Source organism: Ochlerotatus camptorhynchus, unplaced genomic scaffold, assembly GCF_037179485.1.
Source record: "Ochlerotatus camptorhynchus isolate MF236.1 unplaced genomic scaffold, CSIRO-AGI_Acam_v1.1 ptg000370l, whole genome shotgun sequence".
NCBI classification, from domain to species: domain Eukaryota; kingdom Metazoa; phylum Arthropoda; class Insecta; order Diptera; family Culicidae; genus Ochlerotatus; species Ochlerotatus camptorhynchus.
Window position 1 is genome coordinate 4,093,970 of NW_027040858.1, and position 24,858 is coordinate 4,118,827.

A 24,858-nucleotide genomic window follows, 5' to 3' on the forward strand; every position below is an offset into this window, starting at 1 on the left:
GTACAGCCTCCGGGATCGCGCTTTGGCCGTCGTATTTTGTTTATCATCGCGATTTGGAGTCACTACCTTCTTGTAAGTCGATAGTCCGGCTCGTTTTTTGGCTCGATGCACGGTTGTAGACGATACACCCAGCTTATTTGCGGCATCTCGGAGAGAGAGGTTAAGGTTTCGCTTGAAACTACCGGCAACTCTCTTTGTCGTCTCAGCGGCTTCCGGTTTTCGATTTCCCCCCGATCCAGACTTCCTGGCTGTCGACATACGTTCCCCAAACACTTTAATTACATTTGTAACGGTTGATTTGGCAACTTTTAGCGATTTTGCCAACTTTGCGTGCGAGTAGCTCGGATTTTCGCGATGCGCGAGCAAAATTTTGATACGCTGCTCTTCTTGCTTGGACGGCATTTTGACAACTGAAGAGTGAATTCCAAAATCAAAATAGGAGCAACATTCTACACACACACACCTTCAAAATGAGGGGTGTTCAGGTTTTTTAAATGCAAAATTGAAAGAAATACGTCAAGTTGATATTGACCAAATTTTGACCGTATCACCCTTTAGAACGAGCAATTCAGCGGATCAAGCAATTTGATATTCTAAGCGACAAAATTGATACAAATTTCTTGCCTATTTTGGATGATGTCATGATCATTGCTTGTGCAGTTGCTAATATTTCCAAGCCAATCCTGTCAAATGAAAGATTTTAGAAAAGTATTGAATAAAGGTTTCAGTATATTCAAAAAATGGTTGTTTTGTTTCTCTTGTTATAAAATAACAACTGTACATATAGTGTACTCAAAGAGATTTATTATGTGACGTATACAATATTTTTAAGAAGGCATTGAAGTAAACTTCTTTAAGACAACAAATAATTGGTTGTAGATATTCTTCATCATAGTGAATCGTCTGAACATAACACTTGTCTTCAAACTCAGAGTAAATTATAAAATCCGTCGAGCTACATTTCAATATGAACATGTTTAATTGCACTTGCAAATAATATAAGTGATTTTTCTTTAATGTTTTGCCATTCTTTGTTAAGTACTTCAATTTTTCTAATGTTTCATTGAGAGAAACGGTATTTCCAACCACTGGACATTTAACCTCAATGACCTTCGTTTCATCGATTATAATCCCATCAGGGGAGCATCCAAGCCAGGGAATATGTGGTGGGATTGTGAATCCACATTTAGTCAAAAATCTTTTTAAAATCTCGCATGTAAGCATTTATAGCCAATGGTTCACAACGGATACCATGATCAATGGCAAATGTGTGTATTTCTTTTGGCACAACCAAGTTGATAATTTTTTTTCTCCAATTCTTCAGCTTTTCGGTATTTGATGAATAGTACGTATACAGAGAATATGCGTTAGAAGCTGTAATCCGACGTGTTCTTTCGGTCATCCAAACTGGGGAAATACGTTGATCTATTGTATTCAAACAAATTTGAATGGATTCACTCTCTGAAACACGAACTTGAAGCTCATAGAAGATGCTGAGGTGTGCATCCAATGGACCAATAAAATACAAATGTTCAATGTCGGTTGGAGTATGCCGTTCACTGCAGAAAGTTGCCTTCAAAAATTTAGTTAATATTGAACTCTCAGATAAGTCCTCAAACGATATTAGTGATTCCATCGAAGCATCGGTAACCTGAAGATCTAAGAACTCATCTAACAAACTAACGTTCATAGTTTCATCCCCAATCGAGTTCTCAATATTCTCTTGAAGCCTAGGTCTGCCATGTAGTTCGTAGCATAGACTGCTATCAGGAAACTCTATAAAAAGTATCTATTGAAAAATTTAATTTTTTGCTGTATAATTTGACAAACTTTGTAAAAAAGAATCCAAAATTGAAGCCGCTTCATCTTCTTTTAATTGTATTTCGAGATGCACTTCGTTTGGATCTCCTGGGGTTTCAGGTTCCTTCCCAGAACTGTTTCGAGTTTTACGACAAAACTCACTAATCCTTGTGGCCTTGTACATATCGCCTGCCACCTTCAACGCTACCTTTCCCCACTTCTGTTGCAAATCGGTAACAGTCAGAATAGGGATAGAAGGATGCCTACAAACATAAAATTGTTAATAAATGTTTGGAATAGTAACACATTTTATCTTACATTAATAGATGATTTAGAACGGCCATTACATGCTTGCATTTACCTAAGCCAGCTTTGCACGAGCACTGGAAGGTCCAATTTTCGAATGAACATCTAGTACGAATGTAGATTTTGTGAGGCTCCGAGCTTGGCGACGATGACTTCAGGCACGATGCAAACAGTTGTAATCCATCGTCGTACACAGTCTGAAAACCTACCAGCAGCAAATGATTAGCCCTGAAAACTCTTTCTCCCTCGACGATCAATCTGCTGCCTCCGGAATCATAGTGCAACATATCAAAAAGCTGCACTTGTACGCGAATTTCGGACTGGAAATCGTCAGGTAGAGCCTCGGGTAGAGCCTAAAAATGTTGTTTTAAAATCATTATTTTACTTGACTGGAATAAACTTGTCGAAGTGAATTCCACTAATATGTTAAGAACACATCTTCTAGCAATACTTTGAAACCGTATTTTCAATCAAGTACAGATATTTTTATTCATAAATTTGTGAAAAACGTTGAGCATTTTTGTTTATTTCAGAAAACATCACTTGGAAAAATGGAAAAATAAAGCAAAAGCAATACACAAACTTTGATGCCGATTAACAAAAAATCATCTAGAGATGTTACTCTAACACATAATACTTACCATTTATCTCAATAAAAGTTCAAAAAATTTCAAAAACTCTGCCAAAAACTTATTACTTTATGCGCGGTTTGTTTACGTCACGCTTCACACATATGAGCTGTCAAAAATCACTGGTGTCAAGGCGAATTGCCGACTTTTGGCCAGATAATGCCATGCCATTTTGCCGCATTTTATGTTACATGATTGGAGCCAAATCATGTTTTGGTAGCTGCATGAACTAGATCTCGTTGCAGAGAGTTGATGCCAACGGGCTTCCACCACAAATGTCACTAACGGGCCATTAGTCACAATGAAAGTCATAAACGGTTCCCTCGCGGCAGGCATTCCGGAAAGCGATAGAAATAGCACCAACCTGTTAGCACAGTTCCGATCCAGTTAAATGTCAGCAACGGTAAAATAAATCAAACAATAAGCACCCATCAAAATTGGCTCGGGATCACTCAAGGCCATTAAACCATTACCTTTCGCAATCACGTACTTAAGCCGTCCGTCCATCCGTTCGTATGTTTCTCTCTTTTTTTTAAGCGCACATTCAAGTGGCTAACTTCACCCATCTTTTCCCTCCCCTTCAGTAGCTTATGCAAATATTGATACCCGGGCTTTTGACCCAAATTTAACAACCCATCCATCGCCGGCTTGCTTAGAGCACCTCCATCTCATCCAAACGCGAACAATGAAAATACTTGCGGAAAATGCGCCTTCTGCCTTCTGCCCGGAAAACGAGACGATCATTAGCGCTGTTTGATGAGCGCTGGATTGGTGGCGCATCACAGTCATTGTGGTCTCATCAAGCATAATTCCACTTTTCCAAAGCGATGGCACCCATGGGCGAGCGGGGGGAGGAGGTGCGAACGAAATTTAACCGTTTTCGAATCACAATCAAAGCGCTCTTTACCCGAAAGTGCACAAATTTCGCCGCTCGAAGAAGGTGGATGATGCTTTTTCGGTTTTTTAATGGAGTGAACAATTTCTTCGTTCAATTCACAACGAGGGGGGAAGGGAACTAGATTCGTCTAAACGGAACTTTTACGCAGCTGGATTTAGTCATCTTCTTTGCTTTTGAGGAAACAACAATCAAACATCGGAGTGCCTTGCTTGATATGTAGCACTTTCCGGATAAATCAACTTTTTTTGCGTGAGTCGACATACGGCAAATTGAGAACAAGTGCTTTTCGAGCGAGGGTCGTTGATGCGAAATTAAAACTCTTTGCTTAAGATGCTTTTTAGATGCTGGGTGATTGGAAGGAACAAACAAAAAATCGAATGGATCTGTTTGGCAATGATTGGAGTTTTTGCTTTTTTTTCAGTGGTCGAGGAGGGTAAGAACATAGTAGATGGAATAATATCGAACAAGCCAGGTGCGATATGGAAAGCTGCTTATGAGCAATTGGGTGGTGAATAAAATGAAAAGAACATGTAGCATATGACAATGGTGTCCAGTGTTCATATTCTGCTTCTGTATAGAGAATGAGCCAACCGTAAGCTTGACCAACTGTGAGATTATGGGAAATTCAGATGCCTTCACTTTCAATTTATTGACCCTCTCCCAGTAGCTTGGACTCAATGAGCTGGATTACCAAGGTGAAGCAATCACTCACACAACCACTGTACGATACACGCAAGTACACGCAAGTAGTGACGTCACTACTTGCGTTTACGTTGATTTTTTGGTTTACTAATACAACCCTATTTCACGATCTGTGCCACCTCTCTCTGTACCTCATTGGCTTGGACTGGTAGGAGCTATAGTCGCTATATTCATAGTCTGGCGGATAGAATCTCGGGAACCAATTAAACTGTCAAATAGCGGAACCAATCGAGCAAATCTCGACCAACAACAGAAAAGAGCACATCAGCTGTTGCGAACGAAACTTCGGAAACCCTTTTCTCGTGATTCAAGGCTCGCCTACGCAAACAAACACCATCTTTAGGTTGTGGAAAGTTTCCCCTATCCGATGAAGCTAGTAATTTAACTTCGATTGGCGAGGGAAGAATAATCCACGTTTTGTTTTTAAAAGTTGATAGTACTTTTTTAATTGTTGGTCTACAATATATTGAATTGGTACCGCTTTTTGATAGATCGAAATTCTATCCGCCAGACTATGAATATAGCGACTATAGTAGGAGCGAGGAGGGCTATCAACACTAGCATTGGGCGATCTTGAGGCAAGAATCGATCTTAGTGAATCGATTAATTTTTCAAAATGGCACAATAATGTTTCAAATATACGGATCTTAGGAAAGTTGGTGCAAATTAACGCCAAGTTCAGTCTTAATATTACGTTACATAAGCTATCTTGTTATGACATTTCACCTATAATAGTCATTTAGTGTGATTATTGATATCGCAGTAAATGTTGTGAGTGTAACATACATCACTGCTGGTCATTAAAATAGGTGTAGGCAAAATAAATGCAAAGTTTAAGGTTATGTTCATTCTACTTCATTTGATTCGACTTTAAAGTTAAGCATTTGATAGTGTAATAAAAATTAAGTGATTGCACTAGAAAACTCAAAGTTAAAACATTAGAATCATATATAAAATATGCGTGGTCAGTGAAATAGGTGTGTTGCATAAAACTATACTATAGTACAGCTTGAAAATAATCGTATGAGTTTTATTAGACTAATGACGCTTAGTAACCGCTGTGCCCTCCATTGTTAAGTAGAACCTTGTTCAATCTTCTAGGCATTGACTCAAACAAGCACTGAAAAGTTTCCTTTGGTATAGCATACCACTCTTTTTGAACTGTGGTCTATAGTAGATCCTAATTTGAAAATGCTTGACCAGATAACTTTCTTTTAAGCACGTTCCATAAATTTTCGATGGCGTTGATGTCAGGAGATTGGCTAGGCTATGAAATAACCGACACTTTGTTTGCACGAAACCATTCCTTTACATACTTAGAAGTGTGTTTCGGATCGTTGTCTTGCTGAAAATGCCATATAAGAGGCATCCCAACAAACAATTGAGAGCTCTTATAAAACACCTGAATTGATCAAACGTTGAATAATAGCTTCCAGAGTTGAACAAGACTGTAGTTGTATTTCCATTTGATTAAAAGTTTTAAAAGCTGCTTGGAGCACTCTTAAATGATTGTTTACGTTCGGTTTAACTATATGCTTTATAAGACCTACGATAACTTTTATAGCACCTTAGTTAAACTGATTCACAAGAGCTATACAGAACGTGGAATAAACGCATCAAAACAAACCATTGGGAGCTCTTATAAAACACCTGAGTTGATCAAACGTTGAATAATAGCTTCCAGAGTTGTACAAGAATGTAGTTGTATTGCCATTTGGTTAAAAGCTTCAAAAACTGCTTGGAGCACAACTCTTGTAAACAAGGGTTTTATAAAAGTTGTGGTGAACACATTGTGCAATTATTATTCAACATGCAACTGAACAAAATCAAAACGAAAGCGTTTCTTCAACTGGAAATTGTTACTTGGGCATGTTCTCTTCTGCATAAGGGCTAGCATAAGGGAGCATATCCTTCTCCATGATTTCTTTGTATTCAAATCTGATCAGGATGGAATTAATACGGAAAATGGGACCTACTCCATACCAAGAAAAACAGCTCCGCGGATCGAACTCTTTACCGGATGATCTACATGAGAATAAAATAAATGGCTACAGCTTTCCCCCGAAGAGCGTGAGTAAGTAATACGTACCGCGTAAATCGAATTTACGTAAACGGAGTACACGAAGCATATGGGATTAGACCTAATAGGGACCAACATGAAATATCTCGCGATCCCGGACATATAGAAGGTTACTGTCTTCCACAAAGTTGTTCAGTGGATCAAGACCTTATCGTTGGTGGACAGAAGTTCGGAATTTTCTCACTAAGCGGCGCTAGTGTACATGAATTTGTGACATCCTTGTTTGTGTGATATCTTGAAATCCTTGCCATCTAGGAAATTGCTTTCTTCGGCGAAGTTGTTAAGTGGATCAAGACCAATATCGATGGAATATGAATATTTTCGTAATCAGGATGACGTCTAAAGCCCGTAAATCAATTTCCGACACCATTTTGAAATCAAAAATGGCGGCTGCCGATTGCAGAAAAAGTGGGAAATACTACCAAATACCTTTCAATATGAATATTTTTGGAATCGGGATGACGTCTAGAGATTAAAAATCGATGTCCAGCTCCATTTAGAAATCCAAGATGGCGGCTTCCAGTTCCAGAAAAAGTGGGAAATACTGCTAAATACCCTTCAATATGTATATTTTTGGAAACGGGATTACGTCTAGAGACCGAAAATCGATGTCCAGCGCCATCTTGAAATCAAAAATGGCGGCTGTTGATTCCAGAAGAAGTGGGAAATATTGATAAATACCCTTCAATATTGGTATTTCCGGAATTGGGATGACGCCTAAAGCCCGTAAATCGATTTCCGACGCCAATTTTGGAATCCAAGATGGCCGATTCCGGTTTAAAAAAAATGGGGAAATAATGCCAAATACCCTTCAATATGAGTATTTTTGGAATCGTGATGACGTCTAGAGACCAAAAATTGATGTCCAGCGCCATTTTTAAATCCAAAATGGCGGCTTCCGGATTCAGAAAAAAGTGGGATATACTGCCAAATATCATTCAATATGTATATTTTCGGAATCGGGATGACGTCTATAGGTCGAAAATCGAAGTTCAGCGTCATCTTGAAATCAAAATGGCGGCTGCTGATTTCAGAAGAAGTGGGAAATATTGATAAATACCCTTCTATCCATATCGTGGAATCGGGATGACGTCTAAGGCCCGTAATCCGATTTCCGACGCCATTTTGGAATCAAAGATGGCCGATTCCAGTTTCAGAAAAAAAAAGTGAGAAATAATGCCAAATACCCTTCAATATGGGTATTTTCGAAATCGAGATGACGTCTAGAGACCGAAAATCGATGCCCAGCGCCAGTTTGAAATCCAAGATGGCGGCTTTCGGTTTCAGAAAAAGTGGGAAAACTGTAAAATACTCTACAATATGGACGACATGCAGATGTCGAAAATTGAAATGCCGAAATGGCGTCAGCCATCAATTTTCCGTCTTTTAGGGTATTTGACAGTTTTTTTTTTAAATAGGACTGTCATCTTAGATTCCAAAATTGCGTCGGACATCGATTTTGCCTTTTCATACCTTCCCCATCCTGAAAATATTCATATTGTGGGGGTATTTAACATTAATATCCAGTTTATCTGTAACCAGAAGCTGCCATCTTGGAATTCAGTATGGCATTGGACAGTTATTTGCTAGTACTTAACTATCACCGCGAATCCCAAAATACCCACATTCATGGGTATTTAACAGTATTTCCAACTTTTCCTGTATCCTGTATCTGCCATTTTGGATTTCATGACACTCATTTTCTATTTCTAGATGTCATTACCTAGACGTCATTCCTTTTTCAAAAATACTCATATTGAAGGGTATTTGAAGGAATTTCTATCTTTTTCTGAAACCGGAAGCCGCCATCTTGGATTTCAAAATGGCGCCGGACATTGATATTCGGCATCTACATGTCGTCTAAAAAAATCCATATTATTGGATATTTGACAGTTTTTCTGAAGTCAATGGGCGCCATCTTGCATTACAAAATGGCGTCAGACATTGTAGTACTTGCTCCGGAAATACCAATATTGTAGGGTACGTGGCAGTTTTTCAGAATCTGAAAGGCAGCATCTTGGATTTCAAAATTGGTATCGGACATCGATTTTTGACCATCTTGGATTCAAAAATGGGGTCAGACCTCGATTTTCGGGATGTACGCGTAGTACTTGTTCCAAAAATACCAAAATTTGATAGTTTTTTTTTCTGAATCTGAGAGCCGCCATCTTGGATTACAAAATGGTGTCTGACATATATTTTCAGGGTGTACACGTCGAACCCGTTCCGTACATACCTATATTATAGAGTATATGACAGTTTTTCAGAATCTGAGAGCCACCATGTTGGATTCAACCCGTCATCCCGATTCCGAAAATGTACATAGTGAAGGGTATTTGGCAGTATTTTCCACTTTTTCTGAAATCGGCAGCCGCCATCTTTGATTTAAAGCTGACGCTGGGCATCGATTTTCGATCTCTAGACGTCATCCCGATTTCGAAAATATCAATATTGAAGAGTATTTCCTACTTTTTTCTGGAACTGGAAGCCGCCATCTTGGATTGGCGTCGAAAAAAATGGCGTCGGAAATTGATTTACGGGTTCTAGACGTCATCCCAATTCCGGAAATACCCATATTGAAGGGTATTTTGCAGTATTTCCCACTTTTTCTGAGATCGGCCGTGGTCTTCATGTTTTTAGTGCTACTAACAGCTGCTATCACCTCATCATCCGATATTCTACTATCATCATGCACTACTACGGGGGTATCAGCGACTCTAGCCATTGCCTCCAGTACGGCAGGCTCATGGGGGCTCACCATGGTTTGGCCAAGATTATGTGAAATCACAAAATGTAGGCCAAGAGCATTGGTCTTTTCAACTGAGGTTATGATTAGGGATGGGTCCATATTCTGGCCAACAACGGTGGAAAGCGGTGGGATCGGTCTCTACTTTTTTTTTCAAAATTTTGGGCATCTTCCAAAATGGTCTTGCACAATCTGGGAGAAAGCGAATTTTGTTTTTTTCCCTTGATTTGTTTTCCGTCGATCTTGTACGAGCACGAGCACCAATGCTACCGACGCCAAGGAGGCAGCTCCCACACCTGGACTCTACCTATCGACCCATCAACTCATGAACCGGGGACCAACGGCTTTACTTCCCTTCCGAAGGAATAAGAGATGAACTAGCAACTAGCAGCCTCAGGCTAAAAATCTCTAAAATAAAGATTAAAAAAAAAAAAAAAACCTTCCGAAGGAAGGCGTGATCAGAGATGTTATACCTCAGAACATCCCGGCGGCGCCGACTGGGATTGAACCTAGGCCTGCTGGGGTGAGAGGCAATCACGCTTACCACTACACCACCGGCGCCGCTAAAGCGAATTTTGTTGGCAAAATCGTTATTTCTGAGTTCCACCATCCTGGCCTGGATAATTTTGGTTAGCCTATTGACATTGGTCTTCAAGTGGGGCAGCCCAGAACGCTGGAACTACCTACGAATGGTGTTACGGAGCCTGATAAGATCTTTGGTTGGACTGTCAAGGTTCAGAGTATGACTCACCTGTCTGTATGCTGGTACATGTTGCTCCCTGGCACGGGATATCGCTTCTTCGATGGTTTGCAGACACCGATCGACTTCTTCGAACGACTCCGGTAGGACGTCGTAATCGATTGCACACAGCGCTAGTACTGCTGCCAGTTAACACATTGGTAATTTCGCCGGGAAACTTGAAACCTACTGGCCGAGGAACCTACTTCGGCCACCACTGGATAGTGGTCCGAGCTCAGTTCCTGATAGGCGATAGGTTGAGAGATGTTATCACAAATGTTGCTGATGAAGATGTCGATGGTGACATGAGCTCCGGATCGACTCAACCGGGTGGGAGTGTCCGGACACATGCTGTTCTAGTGGGCTTCCTGCAGATCGTTGTATAATATTGTGCCGTTCTGGTTTCACCGACTATTTCCCCTGGTTTGATGCTTGGCGTTCAGGTCACCAGCGATGACGACATTTTGCCGCCGTCTTGTTAGCTTGATAATGTCTCTTCGGAGGTCTGCGGCCGAGCCGTCTCTAATGTTGGTTTGCTTGGGGCAGTAGTCCGCGATGATGGTGATTGGACCAAGCGATGTGCTCACCTCAACTCCGATGGCTTCGATAATATTCAGCTGGAAGCTTGGTAGTAGTTGGCAGCTGAGGTTCCGTCTCGCAGCGATGGCCACTCCCTCTCCCCCGGAGCTGGTGCGGTCAAGCCTTACGAGCCGAAAGTCGGGAAGGAAAACGTTCAGATCGGGCTTCAAGTGAGTCTCGGTGATGACGGCTATGTCGATGTGCCATTCGTTGAGAAAGTCAACAAACTCGATGTTTTACCTCTTCAAGGAGCAAGCATTCCAATTGCGATCTTGATGGCATCACGGTCCATACTTAGTGACAAGCATGTAGCTGTTCAGATCGAGTCTTGCATGTGCGCCATATTGGATTCCAAAATAGCGTCTGGAATCCATATCTGGCCTCTACACGTCGTCCCTTTTCGGAAATTCACACATTGTAGGGTATTTGACAGTTTTTGTTGAGCCGATGGCCACCATCTTGGATCCCAAAATTTGGCCTGGCATCGATTTTCGGCCTCTACACGACGTCTCCTTCCAAAAATATCCATATTGTAGGGTATTTGACAGTTTTTCTTGAACCTATGGTCGCCATCTTGTATTACAAAATGGCTTCTGACATCGATTTCCGGTCCCTACACGTCATATCCAATCCGAAAATACCCATATTGTTGGGTATTTGACAGCTTTTCTTGAACCGATGGCAACCATCTTGGATTCCAAAATGGCATCTGTCATCGATTTCCGGCCTCTACACGTCGTTCCCTATCCGGAAATACCCATATTGTAGGGTATTTGACAGTTTTTCTTGACCCGATTGTCACCATCTTGGATTCCAAAATGACGTCTGGCATCGATTTCCAGCCTCTACACTCGTCCTTTCCAAAAATATCCATATTGTAGGGTATTTGACAGTTTTTCTTGAACCAATGGCCGCCATCTTGGATTCCAAAATGGCATCTGACATCGATTTCCGGCCTCTACACGTCATTCCTTTTCCGGTTCCTGTTCTCACATTGCACAGCAACATCTTATATGGACAAACTTTCGAGACATAACATATTAAGGAAGTTCATGTGCACACTAGCGCCGCGTAGTGTGAGAGTTCTGAAATAATATGACCATCATCCGAAAGGACTTGATCACCTGAACAACTTTGCTGAAAACAGCAACTTTCTATATGGCCAGGCTCTCGAGATACAGTTTATATAGGAATTGCACATGCACACTAGCGCTGCATAGTGAGATAGTTCTGAACTAATATGGCCACCATCCAAAAGGACTTGATCACCTGCACAACTTTGCTGAAAACAGCAACTTTCTATATGGCCAGGATCACGAAATATTCTATGTTGAAAATATGATCCATATATTATAGCGCCCGTCATAAGTAACATAAAAGTGAAGCGCCTCTAGCGGCGTAGTTCCCAATTTAACCTGAATGCAATGGCACAGGCTTGTTGGTCTAACCCAGTACAGCAACTTTGTTCAAGACAGTAAAGCTTTATGTATTGAAACAAATGAGATAATCCACTACAGCCCCCATTAGTGAAAATCCCATAAGCTGTGGGTATCCTTATTCGCGGTTCCTTATTCACGCCCCCGTTACCCCGGTAATAAGGATTCCTGACTGTATTTCAATTAAAAAATGTTGTTTATGTTCATAGAGTTTACATAATCCTTTTCCCTTTGTCCTTCTCCTTATCTTCTCTTTTCAGAAAGCGAGTCATGGCGCTATAGCCATAAGCCATAAAAGGCTACGACAAGAGTTAGTGCTCTTGTCCCAACCGTCAAAAGAAAAGGGAGTATCACTTAACCTTTCTAGCTTTGATGCTTTCAACGACCAACCAATTATATAATTACCAAAATCTGAACGTACGGTACGAGATGTCCACGTTTCTTCCATTCATTGGATTCTGAAGCATCGTGTTTAAATCTTCGATTCAAACAGGCCCGATGTTTTCTGAATCATCTTGCCCCTTAAATGCTGCACAGTAGGCCTGACCGTTTTGATATGTGTGACGCATCTTCGATGTGAAACATATACCAAATAGACAAGAAAAATGATGGAGATATATCCATCATTTTCCAGGATGCTTTCAAGAACTGGCACCAACACCAACACGTTAGATTAGATTAGATTAGATCGAGAGAAAGATAGAGCTTGTTTCCTTCTGCCTCACCTATAGATCTCGCCGTTCTCGCTCATCGAGACGAAACCAGTGAACTGAGATTTTTGACGTTTGATCAGTGCACTAAAACACTATCTCGAACAAGTACGAGCAGGAGGACAAATATTGATTCATCCCTGTGTGCTAGATAGAGAAAGTGCGAACAAACGTCAAAAAACTAATAGCGAATTCGTTTATTATTCAGTTCCAACCTGAATCGGGTATCAAGATTGGGTTTGTTTTCTAACAAACGTCAATTAGCTCGTTTGTTTTTACTCAAACATGAGTCAGACATATTCGATTTCATAACTTATTTTCAAACGTCAAAGCATGAATATGAGTAACATTGACTCAACAATAAATACATAAAGGCGGATCTCAATTTTGAGTTTTCAGCCTATTTGTTGACTCAAAGAAAAACCAAAATGGAATTGTGAGCAGGGCTGAAAAATCTCATTACAGCTAAAACGCTACTTTTCAAAATTAAGAAACTATGAGATATTTACTAAAATATTTTTTTTATGTAATATGCAAGAATAGTAGGTAAAGTTTGTGTAGGACACATAAAACACCGTCAGTTGCTTCCGTCTCCATTGTCTCGGGCTGATTTTTTTTTTTTTTTTTTTTTCTTTTGATTTGTTTTCCGTCGATATTGTTTTCCGTGCTGAGCACCAATGCTACCGACGCCAGAGAGGCAGCTCCCACACCTGGACCCTACCTATCGACCCATCAACTCATGAACCGGGGACCAACGGTTTTACTTCCCTTCCGAAGGAAGGCGTGATCAGAGATGTTATGCCTCAGAACATCCCGGCGGCGCCGACTGGGATTGAACCCAGGCCTGCTGGGGTGATAGGTAATCACGCTTACCACTACACCACCGGCGCCGCTGTCTCGGGCTGATCTACCGGGACATTCTCTTCATATTTTCCTTCGTCATCCTGTTGTTCAACGTCGGATGTTTCTTCTGGAGCTGTTTCCATACTTTCCGGCAGCTTTTCCTGAACTTCTTCAGAGCCCTTCTCCTTCACTGCAGTTTTCTTCGCCACCGGCATCCCAAGAATCCCCTTCTTCTTGGTACGCTTCTTCTGCGTCACCAGCTGCTGATCAAACTGGTCAACCAAATTACAGATTGGAATTGCAACAAATTCCTCCGGTTGCTGCTGCTCTTTCTCCCCGGGTTTAGCGACATTCGTTTCCGAATCTTCTTCTTGAGCCGATTGATTGGCAGCCAGTTCCTTCTGCTGCTGCTCGTAGAGCTCCTTCATCTTTTCCTATTAAGAACAAAAAAGACAAATTTAAGGTACAGTCTCAAATCTACTGATGCGGAAACCTTACCATCTCGTCACGGATCACATTGACCTTCGTCATGTAGAACTTGTACACATACTGTGCCATATCGGTCATATCTTTGATTACGGCGGGCTTCTTATCTCCGGTCTTGTCATCCACCTTCCTGGTGCTCGGGAGCGTCTCATCTCCGACAAGATGCAATTGAAGCGGACGCTTTGTCAGCAACTTGAATTCCGGTTGCAACTCGACGCAGTTCTTGAACAGCGAAACCCGTCCAAAAATGTACAAACCAAGCCGGGCACGACTCATGGCGACCACCAGACGACGCACGTCCCGAATGTGTCCGATCGTTTTAGTACGAACCAACGACAGCAGGATGTAGTCGTTCTGTTGACCTTGGTACTTGTCAACGGTGGTGACCTTGTACGGTTTCCCGATTAGTGGGTTATCGGCGCAACGAGCATCGATCACATCCCGAATCAGATGCTTCTGACCGTTGTAGGTGGTCAGAATGGAGATCTTCTCGGCTGGGTAGCCGATCATGCGCATGTACATGAACACCGATACGATGTATTCGGCTTCCGCCAGGTTCTGGTAGAAGTAGGGATTGGGTTCCGATTCACCCACTCCGTTGAAATCGTCCACGTTGATCAGTTGGTAATCGTACGCGAAGCCTGGATTGCAGTTGAGATACTCGGGCCACTGGGTGATGTGATCCAGATCACCGAGTTTAGTGTATCGCCATTTGTAAAGTTTGCAAATGCTGGATCGGGCACGACCTTGTCCGTCCAGTTCAATCGTCGGAACGCCCAATCGAACCAATCGGGTGAAGAGCGATTGTTCCATGTTGGAATACTTCTGCAATGCCATGTTTTTGATGACCGGTGGAAGCTGGTGATGATCTCCGATCATGATCCAACGTTTCAAACGGTTGTACCCGTCCATCGGGTTTTGAAGCAGCAGCGGAATGAAGTTTTCAATTTCAAGAATTTGAGCGGACTCCTCCATGAGGATGTTATCGTTCTTGAAGCCCATGTTGACCAACTCTTTTCTTTTTAGGGCGGCGTGCGTACAGGTCATAGCGATGACATTGCACAACTAGCTTCGTTATAATTAGTAGCTGATTGCGACACTCTGGACGTGAAATTGACATACACAAACCTTACCTCCTCTGTTTGTATTTTCTATATTTAAAAATTATTATTACAATATCGCAAAGATTCATAATATCTAAAAGTAGCATTTGAACTGTAATGAGATTTTTCAGGCCTGATTGTACGTACCGCAAATAAAATGATAATTAAAATAAAATGCTTGATTCAAATGCTTTTCAGTTTTTGGTTTATTAATCCTAAAGAAAAAAACGAAAAGGCACGAAATATTTGCCCATTTGCGTATTTTCGACTCATTTCCCTATATTTTGGATTCTATGGGAATGAGTAGAAATAGCTCATCAACAAAGACTTCGCCGTTCTACTCCAAATTTATTTCTGGCTGTGTTACTAAATTTAGAGTAGACAGGTTTTAATGAAATTGAGTGGTTTTTCACTCAATTTTGAGTAGCCACGAACGAGTGTGCACACAAGTTCTACACGGTAAGAAAAAAGTACCCAACGGAAAGTTCACGTTTACCTACTTTTGACTAGTTTGTCTCCTTTTCTCCTTCTAATGTTGTCAAAAACGAAGGAACAATACCACCCAACAGGGGTAGTAAAGTGTGGGAACCCAACGTTGAGTATAATCATATTTACCTACTGTTGGGTACAACTAACTTACTTTTGGTTAAAAAGCAAGTGGAAAATTCCATACGAACTGCACACAAGTAAATGAAAATTACTTTGACCCGCTTTACCTAATTTTGGGTTCCTGCACTATAGTGTGGAGATGAGTGAAAAGAACTTAATTTTGGGTACTTTTTTCTAACCGTGTAGTTTCAACGCGTTCAAGACGCATTTTACCGAAAAGGTGTTGCGGGTTTTTCATCGGCGTGACATAAATTTATTCGGTGGCGTGAACGATTTTACTGCGGCTGCACGCCGGTTCAATTTCATCGGCGGCGTGGTGCGGCGGCGCACAGGTCTACTTTCCGGTTAACGCAAGACGAGTAAATGTCAACTTTGGTAAAGCAAATATTTCGATTGCTTCTGCGAATTTTGAGACCCATGCTGACATTCATGAAGAAATTAGTCGAACCAGATAATTTTCCGATGCAGAATGAATTATCCGGTGGCATTCGTTCATAATTTGGCAAAGTTCATTGCACCTGTGCAAACAACCCGTTCACAAAACCCGTCATCGGAGGTCCACCCCGGTGAAAGTGCCGACGGCAGTAATGCCCATCTTTCCGGAAGTCAATCATAACTTTTTTTATTTCTGTAAACTAGTGAAAGACTTGCCTATTGTCTTTCAATATATACTGGCTGATTAATTAGCCTTGCATTAGCGCTGCTGGGACCAGCGAAAAATAGAAAATTCCTCAAGCACCCTGAAGCATAAACAGTCAATGGTTATTTTGCAACCATCGGTAATTAGTCTCAGCGAGATAATTATTTCTTCGTTCCATCGGTTTGCCTGCGCGGGCGGAGGCTGGCCAGCGCAGGTGTTGGGAGATTTTTTGCTGCCTCATACCGAATTTTACTTTCAACGATTATTACCTATAGTCACTAGCCAAGATGAGAGGGCGACGACGACGACGACGACGACGACGAAGACGTCAATCCGTCGAACCAATTTCGTCTGTTTCGGATCTAATTGAATTCGAATACAAATGAAAAGCGAAAACCATTCCACCACCGCCGCCGTTTAAACCCCGCTAGAGCTCCCCCTAATGATTGTCCCATTAGTGACGAGAGATGCAAATCGTAGGATTAATTTCAATCGTTCAGATCTCGGGAGAGAATTATTACTTTCACTCATGATCGACTTAAGTCGTTTAAGTGGTTGCATTGAGAAAACGCATTGCACGGCCAAGCTGCGACCCGATTCGGCAAATTGTTCGGAGGAAAATAAAACCGACGACGAGCGAAAAAAAAAACAACAACCAAGAAGCTAGGCCAAGTAGGTTTAGCATGCTCCAGCGAGCTACTTATGTGGCCGATGAGCTGGTCCCGAGATTGAGCGGAAAGAAAAGGAGCAAACCCCAAAAAGTAATAATCCAATTGCGGCAGCCGCAGAGAGTTTACGGTCTTGTATGACTTATTGCCTTCGCAAGTGAGCAATTACCGAGCTACCGATGCTGTTGCTTTTGATGTTGATGTTATTGTTGTCGTTATTATTGTGCCCAAAACCATGTCTGAATATGCGACTGAAGTTTTATTGCTTGGCTTTCTTCGAGACAGTTTTCTGCACGCTCCATCCGTTCATTTCGTCGGTTGATCCGCGGTGGAATTGATGACTGGAAATTGTTGCCCATTAAGTTCATTCCTTAGTGCATTTATTTTTTGCACACCCTCCATCATTATAAGTCTTTTTTTCCTCATTTTCAAGAGGTGAGCTGCTCACTTTTTGACGACACAGTTTATGCGGATGGTTTCCCTTTTGAATTCCATTTGGATGGGATTTCCCTGATGTTTTGGGTTTTTAAATTTTTGTAAATTCACATACAGTTAAGTGCATAGCATAGGGAGAGTCATGCAATTATCAATAAATACCGATACAGTAATAACCAGATTTTGTCAGCGCTTCAGACTTTAATCTTGTAATATTTGCACATAACCGTGATTCCGAAACATTCTCATTCATCTTTAAGGTGGCTGTTTAGGGCATATTTTGGACCAATAAGACCTTTTGAAAAGGCACACAAGTTTCAAAAACATTTGAAACGATTCTCAAAAATGGGGCTGACAAAATCGGGCTTTTACTGTATTTGAAAAATTCATCCCACTTTGAGATGGATCCGACATTAGACAACTCTATAATCATTAGCCTCTGACTAACCAAAGATTTTGAATAGAGATTTCCCCATCTCACTCGTATTACTGCTTTATATTTTAAACACGATGCTGGCAGAGCAGGATATTGTGTTTGATGGCATACTCTCAAAGGGTAAATTTGCATGGAAAAAATTTAGGCATTCAATAAACAATTTTTTAACATATGGTCAGTGATCATGAGCCGCCCGAGGATGCAGTTCCATTATTGCCAGATCAGCTGTAATTACACAGAAAACCAATAGACGTTGCTTGTGACTAGCATTCATCCTCAATGTGTAAATACTGGTGATCTTAAATTAAGCACTACCGGCGCCGGCCACATCCGAATGCTGGTCAAGAAAGGAATGGGTAGGACTATGTTGACTCGCTTTAATGAAATCACCTCTGCACTTCCCGGAGAAATCACTGATGAATAAAAGGGTTGGGATTACAGCAGGATTCGTTTTGGTAAAGGATATGCTGCATTGATATCCTAAAGATGCAATAATGCGAAGGTGCTTGAGTTTTAACCCACGGTCTTCTGCTCAGTATGCAAAATCGGTCGCCACTAGGCTAGTGAGCTCCTTATATAAAAAAAAAATACGATCAAGTTGCAACCAGTGCACTGCAGTGGTGTCTGTCTGTGTAAGATTAGTGAGATTGTCGCGATCCGAGATGGGAAATGACAGGTGGGCAGGAACTCATGGTCTAATAAACTAATAAACTAATAGCTAATACTAATAAACAAATAAACACGAGGAGCATATCTTATAGCAAAACTTGCCATAACAAAATGGGCGGTTCATTTAAGTAAACAAACTAACACTTCTTCCGACTGTGTCACCTCTCTTACTCGCCTAGGTCGCGATCAGTGTTCCGTATTTTGTGTATAACAATATGCCAAGGAAAGGTTGGAAAGGTTGGATATAGGGGCCTCATAGCCTAGTCAGTAAAGACACGGTATTATCAAGCCGGAGGCGGTGGGTTCGATTCCCGGTCCGGTCGAGGGAGTCTTTCGGGTTGGAAATTTGCTCGACTTCCCTGGGCATAGAGTATCATTGTGCTTGCCACACAATATACAAATTCATGCATTGGTATTGGCATCGAAAGCTCTCAATTAATAACTGTGGAAGTGCATGTGAAGTGAACACTAAGTTGAGAGCACGCAATAAGCTAATATGCGCTAAGCAATAAGCTTGAAATGCGAACAAGAAGAAGAAAGAAGGAAAGTTTGGAATACAAGCCACCAACACCACCCACCGCCCACAAAATCAACCGCTGGACAGTACGTAGCCACACCACTGAACCACATGAAGTTCATCTACCCACCACCAGATGGCACTGTTAACTGGATTTGGCGGCCATTAGGAAGTGGTATAATGGGGGCCATGATGAGTGGAAATAATGCGGAAGGACGATGGCTCATCGTGGAGGAGGGAGAATAGGTCAGCCGCCATCGATGAGAATCATTTGCTAGCCGATACTTCGACAATTATAAATTGGCAAGTTTGAAATTCCAGAAGAACCATGAACAGAACCGTGAAGACGGGAAAGAAGAGAAAAGGGAGAGTGAGGTGCAGAACCATCCAGGACCCCGTAATTTACCGCTGGAAATTCATCTACGTCGTGGTCAGACCCCGTAGTGTCCGTCATTTGACATACGGTGCGGTTAAACCCCGAGCATCTTCCGATACCAAAGTATCAGGGAATACTCACCAATCTGCCTATCGACCGTAGGCCGACCAAGTCAAGGGTTCAAAAACGAAGACAAGGAACCGACTGGAGTGTGAATAGTGAAGAAAAGTGATCAGAAGAAAGTTGAATAACGCTGAATAACGAGAAGAAGAGGAAGAAGAAGAAATGGTAGGCAAAACTAGGTACGAGATAGACAATAAGGAAGTGGGAAGAATAAAGGTATCTGTAGCTAAACGAGAAATACAGAGGTAGTTTGTTGTGTGTGTAAGATATTTTAATGTTTTCTTGGCCGCGATATTCAAGCGCGTATGCCAACCCTGAGGCAATGTAAAGAGGATCTCATTAGTGCAGGGAGTACCCCACATGTTACAAAGTTTCCCTTCAATTTGCTGTTACTAGGTTTCGGTCCCGGCGACGACCTCACCGATGACGACAGAAATGGCTCTTGACAAGAATTTGTTTGCACCACGCCCCAAATCATGTCCGATTGAGAAGATCGAAGAGTGCTGTGCTTGTAGATGGAAGCGAAAAAATTTACTCCCGTCATTTTTTAGGATTTTGCGTTATTCTGGTTTTTGTTTACAGTAAAGTGATTTTGGTGACGAACGGATACTTGAATTTCCTGAATCGAGTTCCAGATTGTCGAACGGCCAAGAGGTGTTTCAAGACTACATGCGGGACATTCCGTGCAAGCTCTACCACAAACCGGATTACCCCGTGAAGCGAACCGTTCACAATGCGACTTCCCGTAACGTGGGTAGATCACCTTTTCGTGGTACGTTACTGGATGTAAGATCTACCACCGATTCCTAGTCCTGACTACTTCAAACTAGGGGAACAGGAATTTTCAGTAATCAAAGAAACGCATCTTAGACCTTGTTACTTTTCATGCCTTGTTGGTAGTGACAAGTCCTCGGGTTGCCTGGACCGAGGATGATCTTGAAACAAGGAAAAAACTACAAGAAACTGCCCTATGGGGTTGTACGCAATGGTGACGTAGAACTACGTGGTCTTATATAATAAATGTTACTTGTTAACTAGATAAATTGACGCGATTGGTCAAGGCGACGATGGATCGAGTGATGTGCGTTGTTCGAGTATCGGGGACACTCTTGAGTCCCTTTGAATCTCGAAGGGGGTTACGGCAGGGTGATGGACTTTCGTGTCTGCTGTTCAACATCGCGTTAGAAGGTGTGATCAGAAGAGCTGGGATAGGCACGAGTGGCACGATATTCAGGAAGTCCATCCAGCTCCTTGGCTTCGCCGATGACATTGACATTATGGCAAGGAACTTTGAGATGATGGCGGAAACGTACATCAGACTGAAGGCTGAAGCTAGACGGATTGGACTTGCCATCAACGCATCAAAGACAAAATACATGAAAGGAAGGGGTTCTAGGGAAGACAATGTTAGCCTCCCACCCCGAGTTCAGATTGACGGTGACGAAATCGAGGTGGTCGATGAGTTCGTGTATTTGGGCTCACTGGTGACCGCCGAAAATGATACCAGCAGAGAAATTCAAAGACGCATTATGGCAGGGAATCGTGCCTACTTTGGACTCCGGAGGACGCTCCGGTCGAATAAAATTCGCCGCCGCACGAAGTTGACTGTCTACAAGACGCTGATTAGACCGGTGGTCCTATACGGCCACGAGACCTGGACTATGGAGGACCAACGCGCCCTTGGTGTTTTCGAACGGAAGGTGTTGCGTACCATCTACGGTGGAGTGCAGATGGATGACGGAACGTGGAGGAGGCGAATGAACCACGAATTGCACCAGCTGCTGGGAGAACAGTCCATCGTCCACATTGCAAAAATTGGGCGACTACGGTGGGCTGGACACGTCGTAAGAATGCCGCACGACGACCCAGTGAAAATGGTTCTAGAAAGCGACCCAACAGGAGCAAGAAGAAGAGGCGCGCAGCGGGCAAGGTGGATCGATCAAGTAGAAGGTGGCCTGCGGACCCTTCGCAGACTACGAGGCTGGCGAACTGTGGCCATGGATCGAGTAGTGTGGAGACGACTTCTTCGGACAGCAGAGGACAACAAGGCCTTAGCCTGATTGGTAATTAAGTAAGTTGTTAACTGCAGCAGGAGCTTGTGTTTTGTCTAGGAATAGGAATTTGAGCGGCGTTCTCTCTGTTTATACTCTTTAGTATGACGCGTTTGACATAGATGGCCCACAGCGACTCACGAAGAGTTACTGATTCCGATCAATAGCGGTGCGGCCATAGAGGTAGCTCTAAGACTAGTAGGTCCCGAAGAAACGTGCTCAACTTTTTGGCTCTTCGATCCCAAGCTAATCGATTCACTCCTCGAAACATACGAAAATCCACTTACCCCTCATTTTATCTGTCAAACTTTCATAGCGAATCAAAACAAACATTGTGTAGTACTAGAATTTTGACTAGAATGGTTTACGTTAATCGTTTGCTTGGGACCAATAGGCTAGTCAAGTAGTGAGCCAATTTAAAATCGTTAGTTCTGTATTGATTGTTGGTGCGGCCTCTTTCTCCTTCTATGGATGATCATGTGGGCTGCAGCTCGCTGCTTGCAGGCAACCTTTTGTTGTGTACTGGAGAACACCAGCACTCACCACGCGGTGATTGAATAAACTCCGTTTGGTGAGAGCGGATGGAATTCAACTTTGAAATCTGTGTTAGGGAAATTGCTTTTCGCAGGCAATCGGTGATAATATTAACTATCATAGCAACAGCTGCACATTCGTAAAATTTCCAATAGTGACATTTTGAAAAGTGATAAAATATGCGTAGAAATATTTCTGATCGATTGGTGATAATATTATGGAAATTGGTCCAGGGGAAGCTGAGTTATTAACTTTCAAAATCTTTCATTATTTTGTTACATGTTCCATTTTCAGTTTTCACAAACAGTTGTGATTCCTAAAATTCTATTCGTTGTTCCCTAGTTTGAAGTGGTTAAGACTAGGGTTCTGGTGCATGGTCATTATCGGTGTCATTCCCTAATTTTGTTGCTAATGAATCAAATTTTGACGGACACGCCTTTGGAGGGTGTTTTAACACTCGAAAGGGTATAAATAGCGGGACCTTTCAATTAGAGTCGCATCCTTGCGATATAATAGCGAGAATGACAACTGTAAAAAACAGTATATCATTTCTCAATAGACATGCACTAAACTAAGGACACGGAATATACTACAATAGATCAAATTACTGGTCGCAGTGGTGTTAAGTCCCGAATAGAGGAAAACAAATGCGACTTCCCCTCTAACACATCAGGCCAGCTTGTTAGGTTCACTTGGCCAGATTTGGTGAGTTCGTTCCATTTTGACGTAGGACTACGTCTGTGATTTCTATATGGGGGTACACTTTGTGAAAACCGAAAATGGAACATGTAACAAAATTATGAAAGATTTTGAACGTTAATAACTCAGCTGCCCCTGGCCCAATTTCAATAATTTTATCACCAATCGTTCCGATATATTTCTACGCATCTGCTCAATTAAAGACTTTATCATTTTTCAAAATGTCACTATTGAAAATTGCACGAATAAGCAATTGTTGCTTTAATAATTAAAATTATCACCGATTCCCTAAAACAGATTTCAAAGTTCCGGTCTCACCAAACGGTGTTTATTCAATCGCCATGTGGTGAGTAATGGTAGAGGCTCCCCGTAAGCAGCTAGCTAACAAGGCTGGCCTCAACCACTGATCGGATTCAGTTCCAATCACCGTGTGTGGTCCTCGGCATCAGCTGCAGCAGCAGCAAATGCTTTCGGCGCGTGGCGTTGAACATTGTTTCCCAGTACACAACGAAAGGCTGCCTGCAAGCAGTGAGCTGCAGCCCACATGAGCATCCATAGAAGGAGGAAGAAGCCGCACCGCTATTGATCGGAATCAGTAGCTCTTCGTGAGTCGCTGTGGGCCATCTATACCAAGCGTGTCACCCTCATTCCAAACAACATACAGCTCACCAGCTTCATCTTTGTTTAATACCCTAATAGTTCAGTATTACTCAATCATCATGACAAAACGGTCCTCTTCAGGACCACCATAAATTTGTAAAATAGTATTTCCGGAGAACTTTGAGATTTGGGCGTAATTGCTTTTGTAAACAAACACGTCAATCGCCGATTTCTCGTGAATAAAAGAACAATCTCGCGAACAAACTATACCAAATGATAGAAGAATCATTCCTCTACCTGTTTATGTTGTTAGTTTTTAAGATTGACCTTTCATTCGCGAGAAATCGGCAAATGACGTGTTTGTTTACAAAAGCCATTACGCCCTAATCTCGAAGTTCTCCGGATTTTTTGGACATTTGTCAAGGTCATCAATCGGATGTCAGTTCCCATATCAAGATATAGCTGGTATTAGGGCGTAACAGCTTTTGTTAACCATGACTTCTTTCGATGATGTCTTGAAAGTCAAGGCTCGCTCACGCAAATCAACATCACCATCAGGTAGGGTGAGACTTCCCCTACCCGACGGTAATGTTGGTTTGCGTGGGCCTGCCTTGAATTTCTAAAAATCATCGAGAGAAGTCATTGTTTACAAAAGCTGTTACGCCTAATTCCAGCGCTATCTAGATGTGTTTAAATCTAACATACCATGTACTTTAAGGCAACATTGGGGGTGTGATTTCAAAAACCAAAGTCTGATTTTGATCCAGATATGATGGATTTTTATTCTTTATACGCCAATCGATAGGATTTGTTTCTACGAATCTGTTAAAATTAAGGCTTTATCATTTTTTTCAAAATGTCACTATTGAAAATTAAACGGAAGTGGAACTGTTGCTATGATAAATAAAATTATCACCGATTGCCTGCGAGAATCGATTTCCCTAACACAGATTTCAAAGTTGATTTCCAACTGGTCTCACCAATCGGTGATTATTCAATCACCGCGTATTGATTGGAATCAGTAGCTCTTCGTGAGTCGCTGTGGACCATCTATGTCAAGCGCGTCATACTAAAGAGTATAAACAGAGAGAACCCCGCTCAAATTCCTATTCCTACACAAATCACAAGCTGTAGCTGCAGTTAACAAATAAGATTTATTATATAAGACCACGTAGTCTTACGTTACCATTGCGTACAACCCCATAGGGCTGACCCTTGTAGTTTTTTTTTCCTTTATAATAATAAGGTTTCTTGGGCCATCAACGCAATAGCTAGCATCATGCCGATCAACGCTGGTCCCAGCAGTAGCAAGAGACGTCTTCTGGCCAGTGTGTCGTCTTCGATACTGAGGTATGGAGGGCCAGTAGAGTGATGCAAAATTTGAAATTTTCGCTCCACTATACCTAAACGATTCCAAATCGGATCCTGACTAACCTCTCAAAAT

The 24,858-nt window shown here is 42.0% G+C and overlaps 2 protein-coding genes across 2 annotated transcripts; both read right to left on the reverse strand.

Annotated features, from left to right (window-relative positions):
* Positions 1–792: 792 nt before the first annotated feature.
* Positions 793–2,393, reverse strand: LOC135710055 (uncharacterized). The gene is made up of 2 exons (XM_065232505.1): positions 2,119–2,393; positions 793–1,198 (listed from the first exon to the last, which is right to left on the reverse strand). The coding sequence occupies exons 1-2, from the start codon at positions 2,391–2,393 to the stop codon at positions 793–795; spliced, it is 681 nt and encodes a 226-aa protein (XP_065088577.1).
* Positions 2,394–13,500: 11,107 nt separating this feature from the next.
* On the reverse strand, positions 13,501–14,995 carry LOC135710056 (RNA helicase aquarius-like). Its single transcript, XM_065232506.1, has 2 exons — positions 13,967–14,995; positions 13,501–13,902 (listed from the first exon to the last, which is right to left on the reverse strand). The coding sequence occupies exons 1-2, from the start codon at positions 14,954–14,956 to the stop codon at positions 13,501–13,503; spliced, it is 1,392 nt and encodes a 463-aa protein (XP_065088578.1). The 5' UTR covers positions 14,957–14,995.
* Between the last annotated feature and the right edge of the window lie 9,863 nt (positions 14,996–24,858).